At 52.3% G+C, this 24,694-nt stretch overlaps 1 protein-coding gene across 1 annotated transcript; it reads right to left on the bottom strand.

The window, feature by feature from the left end:
* Positions 1–3,581: 3,581 nt before the first annotated feature.
* On the bottom strand, positions 3,582–15,372 carry WNT4 (Wnt family member 4). Its single transcript, XM_083375443.1, has 5 exons — positions 15,293–15,372; positions 7,061–7,296; positions 5,019–5,150; positions 4,284–4,426; positions 3,582–4,188 (listed from the first exon to the last, which is right to left on the bottom strand). Exons 1-5 carry the CDS (start codon positions 15,367–15,369, stop codon positions 3,721–3,723), a joined length of 1,056 nt encoding a protein of 351 aa, XP_083231569.1. The 5' UTR covers positions 15,370–15,372; the 3' UTR covers positions 3,582–3,720.
* Positions 15,373–24,694: the final 9,322 nt, after the last annotated feature.

Genomic DNA, 24,694 nt, shown 5'->3' with positions numbered 1-24,694 from the left:
GCAGCCTGTCCCTCCCTCTTTCTTTCTTTCTTTCTTTCTTTCTTTCTTTCTTTCTTTCTTTCTTTCTTTCTTTCTTTCTTTCTTTCTTTCTTTCTTTCTCTCCCTTTCTCCTCCCTTTCCTCTTTCTCTTTCTCTCCCTTTATCTCTCTCTTTCCCTTCCTTTCTTTCACTCTCTTTTCTCTCTACTGCAGCCAGTTGCATAGTATTTTTTTATTATTATTATTTTTTAAAACACGCTGGAGAAAAACGGCTGAAAAATAAAGAGCCGAACGACCACACGGCTTGCAAGAGCAGCCTCTGAAATCTCACACCAACCCACCCTCCTCCGAAGGGTGGTGGAGTTGTGTGAGCCCCGTTGCAAAGGAAACACACAAGGGAAGTGGTCAAATTGGCTTGCTTTCTTCCTCCGCTGCCAAAGGAGGAACTCGGCATGACGACAGCCGAAAGCACACACACACAGACACACAAAAAAAAGCCACCCGAAAAAGCCGTAGCTTTTTCCACAACAGCCATGATGAGCGTAGGGCAGGATTGTGTGGTGCACTAGCTTTGCTGTGAACGTTGGGAAAATTTCTCCACTGAGTGTTGGATGTTTCGGCAACAGCAAAGAGAGCCAGGGTTAGACTGACCCCTGGTGCTAAAAGCGAATTTCGTTTCTAGAAGAGTCTGGAGGCCAAATTGTAGGATGTACGGTTGAGGGAGGGAGGTACGTCTACTCTAGAGAAAAGAAGGACTAGGGGTGGCATGATAGCAATATTTGAAGGGCTGCCCCAAAGAAGAGGAGCGGGGTCCCCCTGTTCTCCAAAGCTCCAGAAGGCGGGACAAAAAACAAGGGATGGAAACTTAAGACAAGAAGCAACCTGGAATTAAGGAGAAATTTCCTGACAGTGAGGACAATGAAAACAGTGGAACAGAAGTTGCCTCCAGACGTTAACGGGTGCTCCATCACTGGAGGTTTTCAAGAAGAGATTGGTCCACGTTTTCTCTGGAATGGTCTAAGGTCTCCTGATTGAGCAGAGGGTTGGACTGGAGGACCTTCAAGTATTCTGACTGATTGATTGATTGGTCTAGGGCCTCCTGCTTGAGTAGGAGGTTGGGCTAGAAGACCTCCAAGGTCCCTCCTGGCTCTGTTATTCTCTACACTATCCCAGATACATGATTGCCCAGTCTTATTTTTGAAGACCTCCAGTGATGGAGCACCCACAACTCCAGCAGGCAAGCTCTTCCATTGATTAATCGTTCCTGTGCGTGTGCACACACACACACACACACACACACACACAGGCTGGCTGGGGAATATTTACACTTGGCAGGTGTAAAAATTGTGAAGTCGCTTCCCAAACCAGTCGGTGCGGGTACTGTCCAGCTGCTGAAGTCTGGATTTCACTTGGAAAATCCGGCAGCCAGAACTGCCCACGGTTGCCTTTTTCCTCAAGGAAAATCCCCAGCTCCTTGAGAGAGCTCACTTAGCCACTCTTTCGCTGAGCAAAATGCTCAGGCTTACCTTTACGACGGTCGCAATGTCTCAGGAGTTACGTGACACCCCCACCCCTTCCCCCCCCCAAAGAAGCAAAGTCAACAGAGAAGCCAAACTCACTTAGCAACTCTGTGACTAACAACTGCAGGGTTTCACTTAAAGGTGGCAAGAAAAGTCACAAAATGGGGCAAAATTCAGATTAACAAATGTTTCCGTTAGCAACATAAATTTTGATTCACTTAACAGCTGGGGCAAGCAAAGTCGTAAAACGGGGCAACGCGTGTCTAAATGCGTGTCTCTGCTTAACCACAGACATTTTGGACTGATCACAAGTGGGGGACTAGCTGTAGAGAATCCCAGGTTTTTTATTTTTATTTTTTATTTTTTACATTTCTACCCGCTTTCTAATGACGAGCATGTATCAAGCTGGGCCACGTTAAAATGTGTGGACTTCAACTCCAAAACTCGCCCAGCCGCAGCACAGCAGATCCCCCTTGGGGGTTATCCAGCCCCGTGTGCAGAAAGTGGTCCCGTTCAGGATGGGGGACGAAAAAGAGAAGCTGGTATCCCCCCACCCTCCCTGCAAGCCTGATGGGGCAGCACCCCCTCCCCACCCCACCCTTGAGCGTCCCAAATTGGCGCCTCTTTGACCCGTTGTGTGTGGCTACGGACAGTAGGAAAGGGGTAAAAAATGTGGCCTTTTGTATGTAGATGTGGGAAAGCCTGGGGGGGGGGTCCCCATTTTTTTCCAAACAGCTTTGGAAATTTTTTTTTAAAAAAATAATCCTTTTTCTCTCCCCCCCCCCCTCATCCCCAATTTTTCCCAGGTTTTTCCCCCCAGGCCTTCCCATCTCTATTTGTGTGTGTAATGTTAGCAAGCAATGAATCTTCGCACAAATTTTGGTCTGCCCCCCCCTTTTTTGGGGGGGGAACAAAGAATAGATATTGGCCCCTTCTGGGCACGCAAGTCAGCACTCGCCGTCCAGGAGAAGTTGCCGTTGTGTCGTTCAGCAGCCCCCCAAAAAACCTACAGCTGGACCTCATCTGGCGCATCTTCCGGTGAGCCCATGACTCCCCCGTCCCATCGCAGCTGTGGCAGAAATAGGCAGCCTTGGATGCTGGTCCCCCTGCCTGCCTGCCCGCCTGCCCCCTCCCTCTTTGAGGGAAAGGTGGGGCCCTTCCAGGAGGAGAGAGGCATTGCAAAAAAGGAGCCAGCAATTCGGACAGTCGGGTCTCTTCCGGACGTGAAGAACGGTTGCAGGAATTGGGTATGTCTAGTCTTAACAAAGAGGAGGATCGGGGTGACATGATAGCCGTCTTCCAATAGCTGAGGGCTCTGCCCCCCCCTATCCTCCAAGGCACCTGAAGGCAGGACGAGAAGCAACGGAGGGAAACTAAGCAAGGAGAGAAGCGACCTGGAATTAAGGAGGAATTTCCTGACAGTGAGGACCATTAACCGGTGGAACAACCTGCCTCCAGAAGTTGTGGGTGCTCCAACAGTGGAAGATTTTAAGAAGAGACTGGACCACCATTTGACTGAAATGGTGTGGGGTTTCCTGCCGGAGCAGGGGGTTAGACTAGATGACCTCCAAGATCATCTTCCAGCCCTAGGGTTTTATAAGGCAGAAGAAAGAGAGAGGGATGGATGGATACCAGGAAGGAAGGAAGGAAGGAATGAAGGAAAAGCAAGAGAAAAAGGAAATGAAAGACGAAGGAAGGAAGGAAGGAAGGAAGGAAGGAAGGAAGGAAGGAAGGAAGGAAATGAAAGACGAAGGAAGGAAGGAAACAGCAAGAGAAAAGGAAGGACACCTGTTCTCCAAAGCACCTGAAGCCAGGACAAGAAGTAAAAGATGGAATCAAGGAGAGAACGAAGGGAGAAATTTTCCACCTTGGGACCAGCAAAGTCAGTGGGGAAGCCCGATCCACTTAACAACCGTCTCACTAGCTTAACAACCTCAGCCATTCACTTAACAACCCGGGGCAGCCAAGGTCTCGCAAAAGGGGGCAAAACTCAGCGGCCGTCGTGGGTCGACGGCCACTTGTGTACGGTAACCATGCCCTCTTCCCAACCCCAAATTACAATCACGATTGGAAACTTTAAATATTTTTCTTCTTTTTCTCTTTCTTTTTTTTAAAAAAAGGCTCTCTGTTCCCTCCTTCGCCACCCTTTTCGGTCAGGGAGCTCAAGACCGCGTCCCATAAGTTATCCATGGCTGGCTGGCTGGCTGGCTTTCCTCCCCCGGTCACCGACACGTGTGCATTTCCACCAGCCGGTGGCACTGTTTACACTTGACAAAGCAGCACCAATGGAACTTGCAGCTGCAGCGCTCTACCACTTGAACTTCGTCCGTGTGGAATCCCCGGCCGCAGCACATGAGCTCACAGCCGTCGATGGCCTTGGAGGTCTTGTTGCAAGACCTCCCCTGGGTGCCCAGCACGCCGTTCTTGAGGTCGTGGTCGCAGAAATCGGGGCTGGCATCCAGATACACCAGGTCCTCGTCCGTGTGCGGCTTGAACTGGGAGTTCTTGGGGACTAGCACCTTGGCCGAGCCGATCTTCCGCTGCTCCACCTCGGTGGCCCCGTCAAACTTCTCCTTCAGCACGTGGCCCACTTTGCGGAAGGGAGGCATGGCTTTCCAGCAGGTCTTGACCTCGCACGAGCCCGACACGCCGTGACACTTGCACTCCACCCTCATGTGGTTCAGGATGGCCTGGGAAAAAGAAGTTGAGGTAGCTGCAACGAGGAGGCCGAGGCTTACCTTGGGAGTAGTTGCTGGAGGGGTAGGCAGGCCCGTGGCGCTGTTACCTTTCGCCCGGCTTCGTTGTTATGGAGGTTCATGAGGGCTCGGCTGGAAGACGCCCCTTTGCTTCTCTCCCGCACGTCCACAAACGACTGGGAGAAAGCAACGCCGTAAGCGATGTTGTCGGAGCAGCCGGACCACTGGAAACCTAGAGGCAGAAACAGAGGAAGAACTCGATGCCAAGAGACGAGAATATTTGTAGCTCAGCGTTGAACTGTGCAGGGTCCCTGATGCTCCCTGAGTGTGGTTTCCTTGCAGACGTTTCAGGACCCAGCTAGGTAATATCGTCAGTGCTAGAAGAGAGCAGGGTGTGTGGAGAAGAGGAGGAGGAGGAGTGTAGGGTCCTCAGTGCACTCTTGATATGTTTCATGATCCAACTTGGGAACATCTTCAATACCAGAAATGCAAAGCCCACTCCATTCTTCTGCTGATGATGTTCCCTAGTTGGGTGAAATGAAATGTCTGCAAGAAAAGCACCACGTCCAGAGAGCACCCAGGACCTCACAGTCGTCCTCCTCTTCGCACAAAATAACAAAAAGGATTTTAAAAAACCCCCGAATTGATAAAACAACGGTGTGATAGCGCAAGAAAAAAAAGCGTTAGTGGCTTTCAAGGGAGCGCGTGGCGGCGTTTTCCTGCGGCTAAACGAAACGGCTCCCACGGTTTTGTAAGACAGGATGCCGACGCCACCGAAGCTCTGCGCCGGGCCCGTTTCTCCACGGGGAGGAGAGGAGCCTTACCCTGAGGGCTGACGCCGTGCACCGTGTGATCACAGCCACACTTCTCCAGCTCTCCACTGCTGCAGGCCCTGGTCACGGCAAAGGCGACGCCAGCGGAGGAGATGGCGTAGACGAAGGCCGCTTCTCGTGTCCCTGGCAGAACAGAAACGAAACGAAAAAAGACGCCGGCGATCACATCTTGCTTATAGCCGTCGTGAAGGTCACTGAATTGCTGGTACGACGAGGATTACCTGCATATGTTTTCTAACTTTTGACTCTTAGTTTGATGTGTGTGTGTGTGTGTGTGTGTGTGTGTTTAAAACTCTTGGTCCAAAAAAAGACCCCTAGATGTGGTCAGTAGCAGCATGAATGGGAGCCGTTTGGGAGCAGGCTTAGTCAAACAGAAACATGCCTCTTAGATCAACTCGTGGCCGGGGTCCTCCCAAGCCGATGACATAGCGGATGCCGCTAGAAGAGGAGAAGAAGACGAACACAAGGCAACCGGGTTTGTTATTTGAGGGCCTGTCACAGAGAAGAGTGTGTGTGTGGGGGGTCAACTTATTCTCCCAAAGCACCAGAAGGCAGGAGGAGAAGCAACGGATGGAAACTGACCAAGGAGAGAAGCAGCCTGGAATCAAGGAGAAACTTCCCAACAGTGGGAACGATTAACCAGTGGAACTGCTTGCCACCAGAAGTCGTGGGCGCTCCATCCCTGGAGGTTTTTAAGAAGAGACTGGACAGTCGCTTGTCTGAGATGGTATAGGTTCTCCTGCCTGAGCATATAAATTAAATATATTCTGCGCGTGTCCTCGCTTGGTCTCTCGCCGAACTTTCCGGCCCTGTAAAGGAGATCGCCCTGTTTCCCCCCCCCCCATTCCTCTGGAGAAGCTCTAGAAGAGATGGCGGTCTGTGCCCCCCTCCCCTCCCGATGCCGGCGGGTGGGGTGGGGCAGGCCTCTGCAAGCCAGAGGGAATATTGGTTTAGCGGTTCTCCATGAAACCTTGCGACATCCAGTTCCTGCCCATGGTGGTTAGAGGCAGGACAGAGGCTTCTGTCTCGACCCTTTCGCTGCCCTCCCTCCCTCCCTCGGCCACTCTCCTCCCCAAACGGAGCAAAGGAATGGGCAGAAATGCCCTCTTTCGGGGCGAGAGGCTTTCAAAGCCCAAACCTGGCCAATCTGGGCAGCTTTGGCTCCGGGAAGAGAGTGTGTGTGTGGGGGAAACGGGGACACCTCCATCTGGAGAAGCAACTGCACGACCTTTGAATTAATTGTGGTTAATGACAGGCTGAAGCTAAGCTGGTCTCGCTCTGCGGCCGCTGGGAAGAGAGCGAGCTTCATTCCTTGGTATTTTTGGTATGTCCAGGGCACAGAGCAGCCCCCCCCCCCGCCTTTCCCCTCCCTGAAGACAAGCAAGGGAAAGTTAAATTAGAAGCCAAGGGGGCTTTTGAAAAGGAGGAGGCTGGCTGCCTCAAAGGGAGGCCAGATGCAAATCCAGCGATTAACAGATGGAGGAGAAGAAGAAGCAAGCGCTTAGGAGAAGCGTTTCCACCCAATCTCTCCCCCCCCCGCCCACCTCTGCTGCAGATTCCCTGGAAACCTGTCAGTAAGGTGCAAAAAAAAACCTACAACATTTGATCGTCAGAGCCCTAAAAGCAAGGTGGTGGGGAAAGCAATCTATGTCTCCACCAGGTTTGGCAGCTCTGGGCTAAAAGCTCTTGTTCCTCGCCGCTACATTTCATTGCAGGCTTTGGTGACCGACTAGGAAGGCCGACTTGTTAAAGGAAAGCTGTGCAGGGGAGGAGGAGAAGGAAGACGGAGAAGAGGGTGCAGGAGAGGATGGAGGAGGAGAGGAAGGAGAGATGGAGATGGAGAGATGGAAGGTTGGAAAGAAGATGGAGAAGGAGAAGAGGAGGAAAGAAGAAGAATTGAGAGCCGTTTAAATGCAGTGTTTCTCAACCATGGTGACTTGAAAATGCACGGACTTCAGCTCCCAGAATTCCCCACACCCTCCTCCTCTGCCGCCTTGCCCTCTCCCCACTGGCCCCCTGTGGGACCGCCGTACCTTGCGTGACCACCTTGCCAAAGACCGGCAGGCTCTCCAAGGTGGAGCAGTTCCATCGGCGGTTACGGAACTGGAACTGGCACTCCTCAATGGCCAGCTGCGCCCCCCGGCGCACCGAGTCCATGACCTCCAAGTTCCTCTTGCACATCTGGACTTGGCGCTGGATCAGCCCCTTCAGCTTCTCACACGTCTCCTCCTCGGAGATGCTGCCCACCGAAGAGAGCTTGGCCAAGTACCTGCCGGGGGGGGGGACACGGGGATTAAACTCGGCCAACTTTTTTTTTTTCTTCCCTCGTAGCTCGTATTTTTCCTCTCCCCCCTTCCTTTCTTTCTTTCTTCTTCCCCTAATTTCCTATTTTTATTTTGTATATGTATACGTACATATGTATATGTATATAATTGTCCTCAGTGTTAGACCGTTTCTCCTTAGTTCTAGGCTGCTTCTCTCCTGGATTAGTTCCCATCCGTTGTTTCTTGTCCTGCCTTCGGGTGCTTTGGAGAACAGGGTGACCCCCACTTCTTTGGGGAAGCCCCTCAAATACTGGAAGGCTGCTGTCCTGTCACCCCCCAGTCCTTCTTTTCATTCAATTAGACACCCCCAATTTTTGCAACGGCCGGATACTCTTCTCAAGCTTCCTGGCTATGAGCTGGAGATTCCCAGCCTGCTTGTTCCCACCTAAGCCAGGTTGATCTGATTGATTGATTGATCTGGGATTATAGGTTATAGAATAACAGAGTTGGAAGGGACCTTGGGGGTCTTCCAGTCCAACCCCCCCAGGCTGTGCCCCTTCCCCAAACCTGTCCTGCATCCTGTCGCTTCTCCAGCTCAACAGCTGTCCTTTGTCTCCCCCCAAAACGGAAGTGGACAGGGCCGGCCCTGTCAGGCCTGAGGAGACTCACTGTGTCCCAGGGCCGTTGGGAGAAGAAGCCAAAGCCGTGGAGATCCGGCCAAGATCAGCAGAATGAGGACAGGGGCTGCCAGGAACCTCCCTCGGCCTGGGCAGCGCTGTGATCCAGCGGAGGCTCCCTCCAAACCGCTTCCCCCTCCCGAAGGCCAGGCTGGGCCTTTTTTTTTTTTTTCTCCTGGCTGCTCCCCGCTGCACGAAGTCAGCAAACCCTGCAGGCTGCAGCTGCAGCGGCTGAAAAGCTGCTGGGGACCAGCACATCCTCGCTGAACTCAAAGGAGTCATGGCATCGTCGGGCCGGAAGGGACTTTTGAGAAGTCGGAAGGGCCCCGAGAGGCCATCTAGTCCGACCCCCTGTCCAAGCAGGGGAACCTACACCGTTCCTAATTAGGATTCCTAAGCAGTCCTGAGATAGGCTGCTCTCCAACCCCCCTCCCTCTTCTATTTATTTATTTATTATTTATTATTTGGATTTATATACCGCCCCTCTCCCGAAGGACTCGGGGCGGTGTACAGGGCAATTAAAACTCTATACAACACGTAATATATGCCTGATCCTACCCGTTGTCACGCACCCTTTGCAAGGGATCACCAGATGGCCAGGACAGGAGCATAGGAGGTTGCCATTTTGGCAGCGCAAGCCGGTCAAACCATATTCTTCCGCCCCCCCACTTGTCCCCCCCTCCCCATCCCCCGGGAGAGTTCCCAGAGTTTTTCCAGCCGATGGCAGCATCAAAGCAGAGGCAGAGGCGTCTCCAGAACTCCTCTTTCAAATCCTTCCAAACAGATGCTCCAGATAAGAGCTTTCCCAAACAAATGCTTATTACTGCTACGGGGAGGATGAAAATGAAGATTAACGCCTGTTGTTTCAGCGATAAAAGCTGCTGTCCTCCAGGCTCAAGAGGGGGGGGAAACGAAGGAAAAAAACAGTCTGCCAGATGTCTTGTCTTGTGGCTCAGCAGAGCTTCGTGAAAAGGTGCCTCACTGGAGGTTTTTAAGGCCTCATTGATTGATTGAAATGGTCTAGGGGGTCCCCTACTTGAGCCGGGGGTTGGACTAGAAGACCTCCAAGGTCCCTTTCAGCTCTGTTCTGATTGATTGATTGATTGATTGATTGATTGATTGATTGATTGAAATGGTCTAGGGTCTGCTGCCTGAGCAGGGGGTTGGACTAGAAGACCTCCAAGGTCCCTTCCTTCCCACGCTGTCATTCTTTGATTGGCATGACCTCCCAGTTTAACCCCCAGCCACGAAAGTTCTTTTCTAGCGATTCTGCCCCTTTGCCGCATATCCTGCCTTTTATGTACTGGTGTCGCCTAGTAGGAAAGTTTCCTAACAAGCTGCCAATTCAATAAAGACGTGTCTTCATGCAGGCAGCAGCAGGAAGATAAGAGGTGGGAAGGAGAACTAGGTTTTACACACACACACACACACCACCCAGCGATTTCTTTCTTTCTTTCGGGGTTTGAGCTGGGAGCACACCCAAGGATCTGCACCTCTGGCTTCGATTCACGCAAGGCAATTTGCAAAGGATGCCAGTCCCGACACGTCTTGCGAGCCTCCGAGCCCTTTTCAACATTTTTGACAGATCCTCCTTCCTTTTTATACACACCGACAAGAAAAGGAACACAAATCAACGCAGGGCAGGATCAGCCGGGGAGAGGGGGGTGGTGGTTTCCAGGGTGTAGGAAAAGGCCCCTTGGTGGACATATCCCTGGCCAAAGGGGGCACAAGATGCTCTTTGTTGCAGGGGCCGATGCCCACCAGACGCACAGAACATAGAATCATAAGGTTGGAAGGGACCTTGGAGGTCATCTAGTCCAACCCCCTGCTCAGGCAGGAAACCCTGTACCATTTCAGGCAAATGGCTGTCCAGTCTCTTCTTAAAAACTCCCAGTGTTGGAGCATTCACCGCTTCTGGAGGCGGGTTGTTCCACTGGTTAATTGTCCTCACTGTCAGGAAGTTTCTCCTTAATTCTAGATTGCTTCTCTCCTTGATTTAATTTCCATCCGTTGCTTCTTCTCCTGCCTTGTGGTGCTTTGGATGATAGCTGGGCCCTTTCCCCCCCCCTGCCCCCCTTTGTGGCAGCCCCTCAAACACTGGAACCCCGCTATCATGCCATCCTTAGTCTTTTTCCTGGCTGAGGAATTCTGGGAGTTGAAGTCCACCAGCCATCCAAGGGCCAAGGTTGAAGACCCCTGTTCTAAAGTCTCGCCGTCTCTTTCGTAAGCGCTTCTCCTTGCTCTTCTCTCTCTTCCTCCCGCCAACATCCTGCCTTTCCTCCCAGGAGTTTGAGGAAGCCCACTGACCCACCACAAGCGCAGCCTTGGGAGGGTGGTCAGGACGAGGCTTTGCCGCAGATCCCAGGGGCCACATCGTTCGAATGCCGGGCCCTGCTCCAACACCGGCCCCACCAGCCGGGGGTCTCCGCCTCCAGGAGCCATCTTTAACCTTTCGGCTACATCGCACAATGTGTGGCTCACAGCCCTGACGTTTCGACTGACCGGAGAGAGTGCTTGGGGCCCTCTTCACAGCCCTTGAAAGGTTGACACGGACATTTACACGTTATCCCAAGATAGTCCTCGCATGGCGGTGTTTCCGGAGAGCCACTTCGACACGCTCGGATTACTCCTTACAAAAAGCGAATCCCAGCCTGGGCGCCCGTGCGCTACGGACAGTCCTCGGCTTAACACAGTTCGGTTAGCGACCTGTTCAAAGTTAACGACGGCGCTGAAAAAAAAATGTGACTCAGGACCGTTATTCGCACTTCGCACAGGAAGGATGGCGAGGCGATTTCCAGCAACGTCTTCTCTCTAGAAACTCTTTTAAAGTGATAGAGCTGGGAGGGACCTTGGAGGTCTTCTAGTCTAGCCCCCTGCCTAAGGGAGGAGTCCTTACACCATCCCAGACAAATGGCGGTCCTATCTTTTCTTGAAAAGATAATATTTTCGTATAATATTTATGTATACGAACTAAACACTCTCTTGTTTTATTGCGAAACGCGCTGGGAGAGCTTAACCGCTAATCCGGGCAGGGTTTCTGTGAAAATATGTCCGTCTCCATCAACTGCCTAAAGGAAAAAAGAATAAGTTCCTCGCCAGGGTAAAAAATGGCTGGGATGGCTCCCACACCCGGGTACACACAGGCCCGAGACGACACACACATACATGCTTGCCACAGACCCCCTTTATCCCCCCCTCTCTTCAGATGCACATTGGGTAGTGACACACAACACACACACCCCAAAAAAAAATTAAAATCAGCAAAGCCCAAGAAGATTTCTCCCCCTTTCCAAAAAGGAAGAAAAATTCTACAGGACAAGACACATCCCAGTGTGGAACTGCTCCAAGTATTTAATATCTCTTGAAAAATCATCGCATTTTCCTCCTCCGTCTCTCTCTCCCCCCCACCACCCCAGTTCCTCATCTCAAGGTCAAAAGAAGCTAAATGGGAAGCTGGGAAAATGCAACTATCCCGCACAGGCAATCTTAAGAAAACGGCCCCCAGCGCTGAAAGTCTCAATTGTCCAACTTCTGGGTCGCCGTCGCGGTCCAAGATGAACCCCTGGCATCTTGAGGGCAAACAGGAAGGATGACAAGACCGGGCCTGAGACCTCAAAAACCACCCAAAGTTGGAAGAAATACGGTTCAGCCCGGTTCAAACCCCATAATCGCAGCAGAAGGATTGTCTTTCTGCCAAAGCAGCTGGATTTGCACAATATGCAACAAGAAGGGGGGTGGTGGTGGTGGTGAAACCCCACTTGCATTTTATTCATCGTCGCTTTTTCTCTAAGGCAGGGGGGGGTCTCCGAACTTGGTCACTTTTAAGACTTGCGGACTTCAACTCTCAGAATTAAGACTTGGGGGGTCTGAAGCGTGGGGGAAAAATTCTCCCCTTCCCCATTTTGCAAAATGACAGCACCTGCTTTTCCAAACCGCTCAACAACGCGAAAGGCTACTCCGTTTGCACCCCACTTGCCCTCCCCCTCTTTCTCTCATTAGCGCCCCCCCCTTCCCAGTTTTTTTTCATTCCAAAATCCGGAAATGTGTTAAAACTCCACGTTGTAGCAGAATAACCAAGTTGGAAGGGAGCTCAGAGGTCTTCTAGCCCAACCTCCTACTCAAGCAGGAGACCCTAGACCATTTCAGACAAATGGTTTATAACTCTCTTGTTATAAACCTCCAGTGACGGAGCGGCCACAATTTCTGGTGGCAAGTTGCTCCACTGGTTAATTGTTCCAACTGTCAGGAAGTTTCTCCTTACTTCCAGGTTACTCCTCTCCTTGATGAGTTCCCGTCCGTTGCTTTTTGTCCTGCCTTCAGCGGCTTTGGAGAATAGCTGGACCCCCTCCTCTTCTTTGGGGCAGCCCCTCAAATATTGGAAGCCGGCTGTCCCCACTCGTCCTTCTTTTCCTTAAACCAGACATACCCAATTCCTGCAACCGTCCTTCATAGGTTTTAACCTTGTTTCCTTAATCGCCCGGCCTTTCCCTTCCTGGCACCCCTCTAGAATAGAATAGAGCTGGTAGGGACCTTGGAGATCTTCTAGTCCAGCCCCCTGCTCAGGCTCTACCCTTAATGTAAGCTGTATCCCTGCAAAACCCAGATTGGCGGAGAAGAACAGGCCGAACATTCGACGTGGCCGGATAAATAAGGATTTTTTTTCCTCCACTCCTGCAGAGAAGGACCCCTCAAGGCTGCCCCGCGCACCCACACTTTGGGGCACCTCGAACTGGGGTTGTCCTCGGACCGAGAGCCAGCCGGGCCGGGCCCCAGTTTCTCTTGAACCAGTCCCAGCTCCGCATCCGGGTCTCAATTTAAGCCGCAAATATTTGCCTTCGTCTTTATGATACTGTTAATCGCACTTGTTGTTGAACTGGAGGAAGAAAAATCAAGGCGGGCTGCAAATTTGGCCGGTGCCAAAAGCGGATGAAAGAAAGGCTGGGGAAGGGGTGGGAGGGAGGGAGGGAGGGAGGGAGGACCGCTTGAGCCCCTGCGGCCGATGGCTGATGCCCACTCGCAGCCCGAAGCTGTGGAGCCACTGAGATTTTTATAGCTAGCTCTGCAATATATGAACCGGCTTTCAGGGTTGAAAAGCAAATAGTCCTTGACATAGGACCACAGCGGGGCCCAAAGTTTTATGTTGCTAAACGAGACTGCTGCTAACTGAGCTTTGCCCCGTTTTACGACCTTCCTTAAGCGAATCGCTGCAGACGTTAAGCTAGTAAGACGCTTGTTAAGCGATTTCTGGCTCTCCCCCCCCCCTTGACTCGGCTTGCCAGAAGGTGGCCAAAGGGGATCATGTGACCGTCATAAATATGATTCATTTGCCAAGCCCCTGAGTTTGGGGCATGTGACCGCAGGGGTGCTGCGACCGTCGTAAGTGCAACACCGGCCGTAAGTCGCTTTCTTCCTGCTGGCTGGGGAATTCTGGGAGCTGATGTCCTCACATCTTAAAGCTGTCACGGCTGAGAAACACTGAGTTAAATAAATAATAAGAATAACGGGAGAATAGCGCTGGAAGGGACCTTGGAGGTCTTCTAGTCTATACCATTTTCAGACAAATGGCTGTCCGGTCTCTTCCTGAAAACCTCCAGTTTTCTGGAGGCAAGCAAGATTGTGAGGGGTGACAGCTCCACACGCACAAAGAAACCGGGGTTCTCACAGGCATACCAGAAAAAGACGAAGACAGAAAATTTAAAGCTACTTTCCCAACTACTTGCATTCAAAAGAAAAACGTATGTTTAGAAGGATGAGTAGGTAATCAAGAGAAATCTAAACGGACCCACTGTAGAGGGAGAGCAACCATCATCAATCCCTGTCCGAAGAGGTCTTCCTATAAATTCTAGTTTTCCATCCCCGTTTAAAGCAATAATTGCCTTACTCGTGTATCTTATTTCAGCCTCGCGAGAGACCAAAGAAGCAGAGTTCGGCCGTCAAAAGCATCCATTTAAAGCAAGGGAAGAGGCAGGTAAGTCTGATCTAACTACTTTGTTTCCTCTCACCCTCTTGAGAAGAAGGGGAGGGTGGGAAGCTGGGCAGGTTGCAGAATTATTCTGCATAATAACATCCACAAAGCGGGTCAACAGAGCAGGCGAACCCCCGAGCTTTTTCAATCCGAGCCCTCGGTTACCGGCTCCGGGGCCTGCAAAACCAGCCTTAGCATCCTGTTCTCCAGTTCTTGGTCAGCCGTGAGAGAAAGGGGGGGGGGAATAAAAAAAGGCATAAACCCGCACATTTTGACAAAATCGTCCCTTCGGTTGGCTTTAAAGTGGAGGCTGGTCATTTCAAGTCTTATCGTCCAACCGCGGCGGCAATCGTGTAAGGGATGATAACTGGCTAAAAGTGGGTTTACTGTTTGCCCAAGAATGAAAGGTTTACCCAGAGAAGTTGGATTACAAGCCTTTAAACGGGGAACCGCGAAGATAAGTTGGGTCAACATTCAAATTGTGGCAGTAACCTGGGAACTAGCATTTATTCCTCCGTCTGGCTTCATCCTGGCTGTGTGCTCCCTTAGGTTTCCATGTACCAAAACCTCTCTCTCATATCTATCTATCCATCCATCATCTGTGTCTAATGTATTATCTCTATCTATCATCTCTCTAATCTCTCTCTCTCTATTATTTCTCTCTCTCTCTCTCTCTCTCTCTCTCTCTCTCTCTCTCTCTCTCCCTCTCTCTCTCTCTCATCTATCATGCCTGAAGGTTTTAAAGAAGAGACTAGACAGTCACTTGTCTGAAATGATATAGGTCCTCCTGCTTGAGCAGGGGGCTGGACTAGAAGACCTCCGGGGTCCCTTCTATATTCTATTCTATTCTATTCTATTCTATTCTATTCTATTCTATTCTATTCTATTCTATTCTATTCTATTCTATTCTATTCTATTCTATTCTATTCTATTCTATTCTATTCTATTCTATTCTATTTCTTCACAACGATTCTGCTAGCCAGGCTTTTATTTTTTGTTTTATTTGTAAAACGGATCGTCCGGCCGCCTTTCCCCCAAGGTAACTCCCAGCGGCTTCTCAGGCTAAAAGATAGAAACGACCCCCACCCACCCACCCCCCAAATAAGCAAACCTCCCTTTTTGCCAGCCCGTCCTCCCTTCCTCCTTCGGGGGTCCCCCAAAGTCCCCAAAGTCCCCAGCGCGGTGGGGAGGCGGAGGAGCCCCGGGGGCTGCCCTTCCCCGCCCGCCGCGGCTCCCCCGGCGACCCCCGACCGCCTCCCCCGCCTCCCGCCCGCCCTCCCGCGCCCTTCGGCCGGCGCGCCCGCCAGGTGAGAAGGCGAGCCCGGCGCACCTGCCCTCCCTCCCGCCCGCCCGACTCACAGCCAGTTGCTGGCGTTGGCCGAGGAGGCGGCCAGGATGAGCAGCGGCAGGGAGCGCAGGAGGCAGCGCGGGCTCATCCTGCAGCGGGGCGGGCAGCCGGCCCTCCTCCTCCGGCCCTCCGCCCTCCGCCGCCGCCGCCCGCCCGCTCGGCCCGGGCAGCAGCAGCAGCAGCAAGAGCAGCGGCGGCGGCAGGAGCGGAGCCGGACTGTCAGCGCGGCCGGGCGCTGCCGGGATGCGGCGGGCGGGGCGCGGCCCCAGGGGCGGCTCTCGGGGCGGGACGGGGACACCCCCGAGGCGGAGCGCCCGCCCGGCCGCCCAGACGCGCCGCCCAGCCCGGCCGGGCTCCGTCCCGGCAAGAGCCAGCCGGAGGGCACCTGGGAGGTCCTCTAGTCCGACCCCCGGCTCCAGCAGGAGACCCTGGACCGTTTCCATCAATCAATCAATCAATCAGAAGAGAGCCAGAAGGGACCTCGGAGGTCGTCTAGTCTGTGCCATACCAGACAAACGCCTGTCCAGTCTCTTCTCGAAAGCCTCCAGTGTTGGGGCACCCACAACCTCTGGAGGCCAGCACAACTGGCTGGGGGATTCTGGGACTCGAAGCACCCCCCACCCCCAATCTACCCATGGCCAGGCTTGGGAAACTCTGCTTGTTAGGAATCCATGCATTCTGCCGAAATGTCAATAGGACAGAAGGGCCACGATGAGTAAGAAAGTGGCTTTGAAAGAGGGTGAGTGAGTAATGGCAGAGGCAGGCGTGGTTCCAGAGTCTCTGGAATTAGCCGGTGCCACCTAAGCCGGGCAGAGCCGAAAGCCAAGTGCGACGGGAACCGCAGACAGGCCTTGGCCTGTTCCGGCTCTTTCTCTCCTCCTCCGGGATTTGCCCTCACCGCCTGGGCTTTCAAGACGGTTTCGATCCGCAGGCAGAAGAGCCTGCGCTGCGTCTGATCCCCAAAGTCTCCCCTGCCTCGCCCTGAAAGGAGAGTTGTGGCTTGGCTGCATTGTGTGCCTTTGTGATGGTTGCTGAGAAGGCTTCTCTCCTCTCCTCTCTCTTCTTCCTTCCCTTCCCCTCCACAATTAATCAGCGGAATCTCTTCCCTCCATAGGTTGTGGGTGCTCCATCATTGGGGGTTTTCAAGAAGACACTGGACAGCCGTTTGTCTGGAATGGTATAGTTTTTCCTTCCCCGAGCAGGGGGTTGGGCTAGAAGACCTCCAAGGTCCCTTCCAACTACTGTTATTCTGTCTTCTTTTTCCCTCCTTCATGCCCCCCCCTCAACCTTCCACCCAGCCTCTCCCAGGCTATTCTGGGACCCTTGTCTAACTGCAGTTTGTTAATGAAACACAATTGACAGCCCAGCCGGCCGAACCGAGAGCAAAGTCGCATTTTGCAAAGCCGTTCTTCCCCCGATTTTGCAGAGGTGTGGCGCGGGCGTTGCGTGTGGCTGTGTTTTCGGACGCGAGTAATTGGTTTATTCCTGAGGTAACTGTATAAATAGCAGAGGGGAAACGCTTCCTGTTCCAAAGCAAATAGTGGACTGCCAGCCGGTTGGCTTCTGGCCACCGAAACGGCAAAAGGACACCGTGCTTCAGTGTGCAGCAATGCGCAGCCGGCCTCCTCCATGCGCACTCTCCGGCTGGCTGAAATAACTTCGCCCTCTCCCTGCAGCCCTCCCTCTGCTCAAATAATGGCCCATCGTTCCTTCGCAAAAACACTGGGCACCCTTGTCCTCGCCACGTGGATGGGCAGCGCCCCGGCGTGGCTTTGGCAAACGGCGATGGGTTCGTTTAATGTCACAGGTGGCTTGAACCAGCGTGCAAAATATAGAGGCCTCCAAAAGAAGAAGGTGAAGGAAGAAGAAAGACACCCCCCCACACACACACACTCAAATAATGCACCTCCTCTAAAGCAGATTTGGTCAACCTTGGGAGCCTGAAGATGGGTGGACTTCAACTCCCAGGACTGAGGGAGAATTAAGGCTGGCTGGGGGATTCTGGGAGTTGAAATCCACTCCTCTTCAAGCTGCGTGGATGGGAAAGACAGACTTAAAGGATTCATCAACCTGCAGAGGTTTTTTTTTGGCCAGGATATGGAGGAGAATGGTTGTCGCCTTCTTCAGGGAGGGTACCTGGCCTCCCTCGCTTTCCTTCCTTCCTTCCTTCCTTCCTTCCTTCCTTCCTTCCTTCCTTCCTTCCTTCCTTCCTTCCTCCCTCCCTCCCTCCCTTCCTCCCTCCCTCCCTCCCTCCCTCCGGTCCGTGGGAAAACCTCTCTCCACGGAACCGGTCCCTGTCTCTGCTCTAGGATACCCAGCTTGAGCAAGGGTTGGACTAGAAGACCTCTAAGGTTCCTTCCAGCCCGGTGATTCTGTTTCCATCAGTCCCCTCTCCTCCTTCTGCAAGAGACACTGGGCTCTCCCCCATTTTCCCCCCATTAACTCCAGTTCCCCCTCGCAGAATTTTTCACTCAGCCCTTGGTCCTCCCCTCCCGGAATCCTTTCCATGTCGTCCAGCGGAGTCTCTCAGGTCTTCCGCATGCCAGGAGCCCTCTTGGTTTGGGAATGAATGTTTTTTTTCTCTTCCTGAGCAAGCTGGGAACTTTTCACCCTCATCAACAATCATTAACCGGGACACGAAAAGATCTGGGCTGCGGCCGGCATCATAAGCCCACATTCCCCCTGCTTGATGTCCCGTCAGCTTTTCTCATTTTTCGAACATTGGCAAAGGGTTTTTTTCCTTCTTCGTTTCTGGGAATGCCTCCCCTTCTCTGAAATCTTTCTTCTCATAAAGTGGGCAGAAATGTTTTGAATCTATCTCGACGGACGTTTGCTCCGGATTTTTTTAATATTATTATTTGCGACTTCAGCCTAGCCCTAGCCTACACAATTTTTTTTTCTGTAAGCATTTTTTTTCTCTCTCTAACACAACACACTTTAGTTTAGTCTTTCCCAGAACGCAAACATCCTTGTACCGACTTCCCCCCACCACCACCCCTGATATCAATTTTTAACATTATCCACGTTGCAAGATTGTGCATGTTGTACGATAACAAAAATTTCCCGCGATGCAGGATTGTTTACATCGAGCGCAGGCAAAATATTTATTTAAAGAGGGCCAAATGCTTATATTCCTCCTTTCCCCCCCCCCACGTTCTCTCCTTTTTCTTTGCCTCGTCTCCTCAGCTCCACCTTAGCAGAGAGAATTTTCCAAGGAAATTTCTGAATTGGAAGATGGTTTTTATCTGCTTGCATTGTATTTTGTACTCTGCTGAACTAGTAAAAAAAAAGTACAAGTAAAACTGAACAAGTTTTAAAAAAACAGGCAAAAGTTTTGTGCTGGGATTGGTGTCTTTCCCAGACATGGTAAAAGTGCGATAGATAGATAGATAGATAGATAGATAGATAGATAGATAGATAGATAGATAGATAGATAGATAGATAGATAGATAGATAGATCTTGATTTTTATTCTGCTGGAAGTGCCTAGAGCCATGTTAATTGCTAGTCAATTGCATGCTGGATAATTGCATGTTGGTCTGTCAACTGCAACTTGGTCAATTTCATCTTTAACTCAGCCTGGACTTTCTGGCTAGAATTAGGCATGGTGGTTTGTGCTGAGGGCCGGGCCCCGATTCCCACATTAGAGGCCACACTGATGTACCAAGACTCCTCCCCTGAGAAGGGAGCTGGACTAGATGACCTCTAAAGACTTCTCCATTCTACGATGCTCCGCCTTTGTTCTTTATTCCGACGTTGCCTGTCTGCATGTGGAAAAGAGTCAAGGACCGGATTCACAATACGTCAATCCTCGTTGGTTTAACGGGGTGGTAGTCCCTCCTCCCTGAACCGTGGTTTAGAAATCATCATAGCTGGGGGTTCCCCACAAAACGTGGCCTTCCCACAAATGTGTGAATGTAGCCTTCTATTTCCTACCCAGGTTGAAGCCGCCTGCTCCGTCCCGGGGCACAAAAATGAAGTGCCTGCTGTCATTTTTGCCTCTCTGCAGGGAAAAATAAGGGAGAAAGACCAAGACAAACATATTTGTGCCGAAAAACAAGCAAGCTTTTGCACAGACGCAGGCTCCCCGCGGCCGGCTGTTGATGTCAAACAAATTGCAAACACAAACACATTTTGCTAATTCGGATCCCGCTCTCCCCCCTGTGGACTGGGCCACGAGCCACGTTCGGGAAACGTCCCGGCAAGCTGAAAATTCAGCCGTTTGGTGGGATCCGCCATAGGTTTCTGGGATTCTGGGACCGGCAAAACTCATTTACCAATCCATGGTTTATCCAGATGAAGGGATCCTTTCGGATATAGCCTGCCTTAGGCTTGTGAAACTGTAGGCCTAACTGTTCTACCCTCCTTCCGTTGTTTGCACCCCCCCCCACAAGATTCTTGCCAGTTTCATATCCAGAGGTAGACTGCCTTTACCTGTGGAGGTTCTCTAATCATGCGCCACTTGGTTTCCTTGCCGAGGCGCTAAGCAACTGTGGCTGTGAATAGCACTCAACAAAACGGGGTCCATTAAATCAGCGTTTCTCAACCCTGGCCGCTCAAAGAGAGGAGGACTTCAACACCCAGAATTCCCCAGCCGCATGCTGGCTAGAGAATTCTGGGAGTTGAAGTCCTCCCATTCTGGCTGGGGAATTCTGGGACATAAGATCCACGCACACTGGCTGGGGAATATTCTGATTGATCGATCGATCGATTGAAATGGCCTAGGGTCTCCTGCTTGAACAGGGGGGCTGGACTAGAGGACCTCCAAGGGCCCTTTCAGCTCTATTCTGGTTGAATTGGCTATTTTGTAGCATCGCCCTACGGCGATGCAGCTGGTCTCCCCCCTCTCCCCTTGAACCGATCAAGCCGGATTCAGATCCAGTTGTGTCTTTCCAACGCAGTTTGGAACCCGGGGCCTGGGACCCCAGAGGGGAAGCCCGGGTGTCCCCTCCCTCCGGGCCGTCCCGTCTCCCCAGCCTCCCTGTCGGATTAATCTGGATCCCTTCTCACAACTGCAGGGGTGAAACAGGAACTAAGGAGTTTGCCAGACACAAACATCTATTTTGGTCGCGCTGCGTAAAACCTTCCCCGCTGGAAAAAATTTTGACACGTGCCGATCCCTTTTGTATCGGCTCCCCGGCCCAAACCCTAATTACGGCCCCGGTTGTAATCAAGACCCCCGGCCGTCCATTAATAAAAGAATAATTATGGAGGGGGATTAAGCAGCTTTATCGGAAACAGGTGGCGGGCAGAATGTGTGTCTGCTCCGCCGGGCAGCCGAAGCCGGGCCCGAGTTCCCTCCGTGCCTGGCCCCGAGGGCTAATCCGTCGGACGGACGGACGAGGGGTCCTGCCCTTTGTCGCCCACCCCCTTCTACCCCCCACCCCGTCTGCGCCGTGCCCTTCCTTCCCTGGCTTGACTTTGGAGGAGTGCAACTGCAGTAAGCAGCCCTCTTTCCTTTTTCTGCAAGAGAGTGCAAAAAAAAACCCAAAACGAAACCCACAATCCCCGACGGTCGCAGCGTCCCGACGGGCTCACGACGCCATCCCCTTTTGCGACCGTCCGACAAACCGAGTCAACGGGGATGCTGCCCTTCACTTAACCGGGGTGGCGATTAAGGTCGTCAAAAGGGGGCAAAACTCACGACTGTCTCACTTAGCAAGGGAAACTTTGCAGATAACTCGCTTAACAAGCAAGAGAAATTGTGGGCACAGCGGCCGTCGTAAGTTGAGGACCGCTTGCAGATAACAGTCCTTACTCAACAGCTGTGTGTGCTCTACCACAGAGACCCCCAACCTTTCGGGCACCAGGGACCGGTTCCGTGCAGAGAGGTTTTTCCGCGGTCTGGAGGGCGCGTGGTTTTGTGTGCTGCCTGCATCCCATGGATGGGGCTTTGCTTGTTTGTGGGGACCGGTTGCTGGCATGCCGCGGCCCAGTACCAGTCCACAGCCCGGGGGTGGGAGACCCCTGCTTTATTCCCCCCCTTCACTAGCTCGAGTCAAACACATTCCCACAATGCACTGATTTCACGGGGAGCACTTCTTGTTCCCTTTTTGCACATCCGCGTACTTGCACAATCTGAGATTGTCCGGCGAGTTAGCGGTCTCCTGGTTTAATGCCAGCTCCGGAAACGGGTTAATGCCGTACCGGCGTGCCAACCAGGTCAGGAAAGTCGCCTTGGGTTACCGCACAAATAGTGTAATTCTATCTACCTGGAATGTCGTCTTTCCAGCTTTTGGAGCTGCGTTGAGGAGTTTTGCACAGGATTTTATACCCCGAGTGTCCAGGGAGGACGGCGGGTTTGCGGGGAAAGAAAAAAGAGCACAAGGATGCTATGGGTTGGCAAGCCCCGCCCCTTCTCTTTCTGGCTCCGCCCACTGACACCAGGGACACTGTGACCGTCATAAATGCGAGTCAGTTGGCAAGTGTCTGAATGAAGGTCGATCACGCCATCCTGAGGTCGTAAGTGTGATAAATGGTCATAAGTCCCTTTTTCCCCCCCACTGCTGTTGTAACTTCAAACAGTCACTGAATGAGTTTTATTTATTTGTAAATAAAATTCCCTTTTACTTTGAAGGAGCCAGCGTCTCAACAGATGCGCTGGCTTTTAAAAACGATTTTGATTTATACACAAATCTGGCAGCATCTGCATATCCTGGACAAACAGCCTTCCTTTTTCCAGGAATTTTATTTATTTTTTTCTCCCCGAGCAGGCCCTTTTTTGGTGCCAATCTGCCTTAAAACGACCCTGTCCCTTTCTCTTCCCCCCCCCTAAAATCCTTCCTCTTTCCCCAAAGAAAGGAGGGCAAAAGTTAATTGCCCAAGCCGTTCATTTTCATTTAAGGCCCAATGTTTGCTAACGGTCTGTTCTTCTTCATCAAATAGCTTGGCGATTGAGCTCTGCGATAACTGGGATTTTTTTTAAAAAAAAATTAAAACACACACACACACACAAACACAAAACATTGCTTCTTTTGAGACATAACTTTTCTCCTGCCGTCGTGATAACGCCGCTTAAGAAAAGAAAGGGGGAAAAATAAAAAGCTTTTGATGCCCCCCCCGAAGAAAATCCAGCCTTTTATTTTTCAATTATTATTATTATTATTTTTGCAGACAAAACTAAATTTGCAGCCCCAACTTTCCCCCTTTTCAAACGGTTTGCGCCCTCCCACCGCTCTGCCTTGATCTCTCTGCCAAAGGAAGCAACAGAAACAGCTGGCTGTCAGCGAGCAGCCTTGGGTTGCGATGAGTCAAATGTTGTTGCGGAGAAAGGCGGCCAGGGTGATGCTCACCGGGGTGTGGAAACAGCCGTCGCCCCTCGGCTGGGAGCAAGGTGGGGCAGAGCCGCAGAGAAGAAGCGTGGCACCCCGGGGCTGGGAGGGAGGGACCCCGGAGGTCTTCTAGTCCAACCCCCTGCCCAAGCCAGGAGTCCTGATAGCATCCCAGTCGAATGGCTGTCGAGGCTTCCACCCACTGCTTCTTCTCCTGCCCTTAGGTGCTTTGGAAGAAGAGAAGGAAGGAAGGAAGGAAGGAAGGAAGGAAGGAAGGAAGGAAGGAAGGAAGGAAGGAAGGAAGGAAGGAAGGAAGAGGATGGATGCTGGATCCGACCGGATCCTCCTTCCCTTCAATTATGGGATGCCGTGCCTCCTCAACCAGAGACGCCACCCTGGCTCTGCCTTGCCCCGAAGAGCGGCCAGGATGATGGGCTCCTCTGGGACTGGCCAGGATGATGGGCTTGCCCAGATCCTTCCCTCCGGCCCTTCTCTCTCTCTCTCCCTCTCTCTCTCTCTCTCTCCCTCTCTCCTCCGTCTTCAAAAGGGCCTCCCAGCCTTTCACTTCGCCCCTGCAGGGGACACTTTCTCCCTGCCGAGTCCCGTCTTCCGGAATGCGAAGGCCGAGGAGAGCTTTTCAAGTTCAGCCAAAAATCACAGTCGGCGGAGGTCAGCCGGGCCGACCCCCCGGCTTCGGGGAGAAGAAATACGGCGGGCCGGGTCCCTCCCTCTGCTGGCCGATGCCTTTGAGGGAGCATCAAAGAGCCGGACGGACGGGGGCACCGAGGCCACCACCACCGGCCCCTCCCCTCCTTTCCCCCTTTCCTCCCTTCTCCTCTCCTCAAAGTTCACCTCACAGTGGCCTTGCTTTGCAAGCCCTGGGCCCAGTTGTGGCTGGAAGTGGAGAATTGCCTTGCACACCTCTGAAAACCCAAGTGTGGCTGTGTGTTTTTTCTTAATGGCCTAACGTCTTCTGGCTTGGCCGGAGGGGCGGGGGGGGGGGGTTCGACTAGAAGACCTCCAGGATCCCTTCCAGCCCTTTTATCTTTGTTTCTAACTCCACCTTCCTTCCTTCCTTCCTTCCTTCCTTCCTTCCTCCCTCCCTCCCTCCCTCCCTCCCTCTTTCTTTCTTTCTTTCTTTCTTTCTTTCTTTCTTTCTTTCTTTCTTTCTTTCTTTCTTTCTTTCTTTCTTTCTTTCTTTCTTTCTTTCTTTCTTTCTTTCTTTCTTTCTTTCTTTCTTTCTTTCTTTCTGCACCTTGGCAAGAAGATGACTTTGTGAGCAATATTGCTTTTCAGGACCCAGATTCAAGATTTGGGTATCCCGGGTCCCTTTCCTCCAGCCGTTCCCCTGTCCTTCAGAAGCCAGCCGAGATTATCTTGGCGGGCTCTCCTCACACACACACACCCCGCCTTACCTGTTCCAGGTAAGTCCCTTTCTCGGCCCCGCTTTCTCCCCACACCCTGGGCCTCACCCTTTGTATTGCCAGGCTTCCCTTGCCGTGACTTGCTCAGGTGAACGCCGCAGAAATGCTTCAGGGAACATTCCTGGCCACAAATATTTGGGTAATGTAGCTGCCGACGGAGAACGGGGAGGTGTGTGTTGTGTGTGTGTGTGTGAAATCTCCCTGACTCAGGTTGTACAGGTAGCTTAATATGCTAAGGAATGCTGCTATGGGGGTGAGCCGGCCGAGGGGGGAATGCCTGCCCCACGGAGGAGAGGGTCTCAACAGCAAGGAGGCATCTGAAGAGCGTTGAAGGCCCCCCAGGGACACCCCCAACCTTGAAGATGGGAAAGCAAGGGGTCCCTTCAGCGTTTCTCCAGCTTCGCCCCTTGAAAATGGATCTTCTGCCTTGAGCAGGCGGTTAGACTAGAAGACCTCCAAGGTCCCTTTCATCTCCCGGAATGGGTGAGCTTCAACTCCCAGAATCCTTGCTGGCTGGGGAAGTCTGGGCGTTGAAGTACACACACACACACACACACACACACACACACACACACACACACACCTGGAAAGGGACGAAAGCTTGAGAACCCTGTGGCAGACCTTCAACCACGGATGGTCCCGTCTCCAGAACCACCAGCTGTTGACTGGTGGCTGACCCTCCGATGCCGCAATCTTGCACGCGCGCGCACACACATCCT

This window comes from Vipera ursinii, assembly GCF_947247035.1.
Source record: "Vipera ursinii genome assembly, chromosome: 17".
In the NCBI taxonomy this organism is placed as follows: domain Eukaryota; kingdom Metazoa; phylum Chordata; class Lepidosauria; order Squamata; family Viperidae; genus Vipera; species Vipera ursinii.
The sequence above is the reverse complement of the archived record's forward strand: the minus strand, read 5'-3'. Positions and strand labels throughout refer to the sequence as shown.

Bases quoted from the DNA above. Each gene is read 5' to 3' on its own strand.
- WNT4 (XM_083375443.1), bottom strand. From the start codon at position 15,369: ATGAGCCCGCGCTGCCTCCTGCGCTCCCTGCCGCTGCTCATCCTGGCC. The intron at 5,151-7,060 runs GTACGGCGGTCC...CTGTTCTGCCAG, and splicing joins TGGCAAGGTGGTCACGCAAG to GGACACGAGAAGCGGCCTTC. The intron at 4,189-4,283 runs GTAACAGCGCCA...TCTTTTTCCCAG, and splicing joins ACAACGAAGCCGGGCGAAAG to GCCATCCTGAACCACATGAG.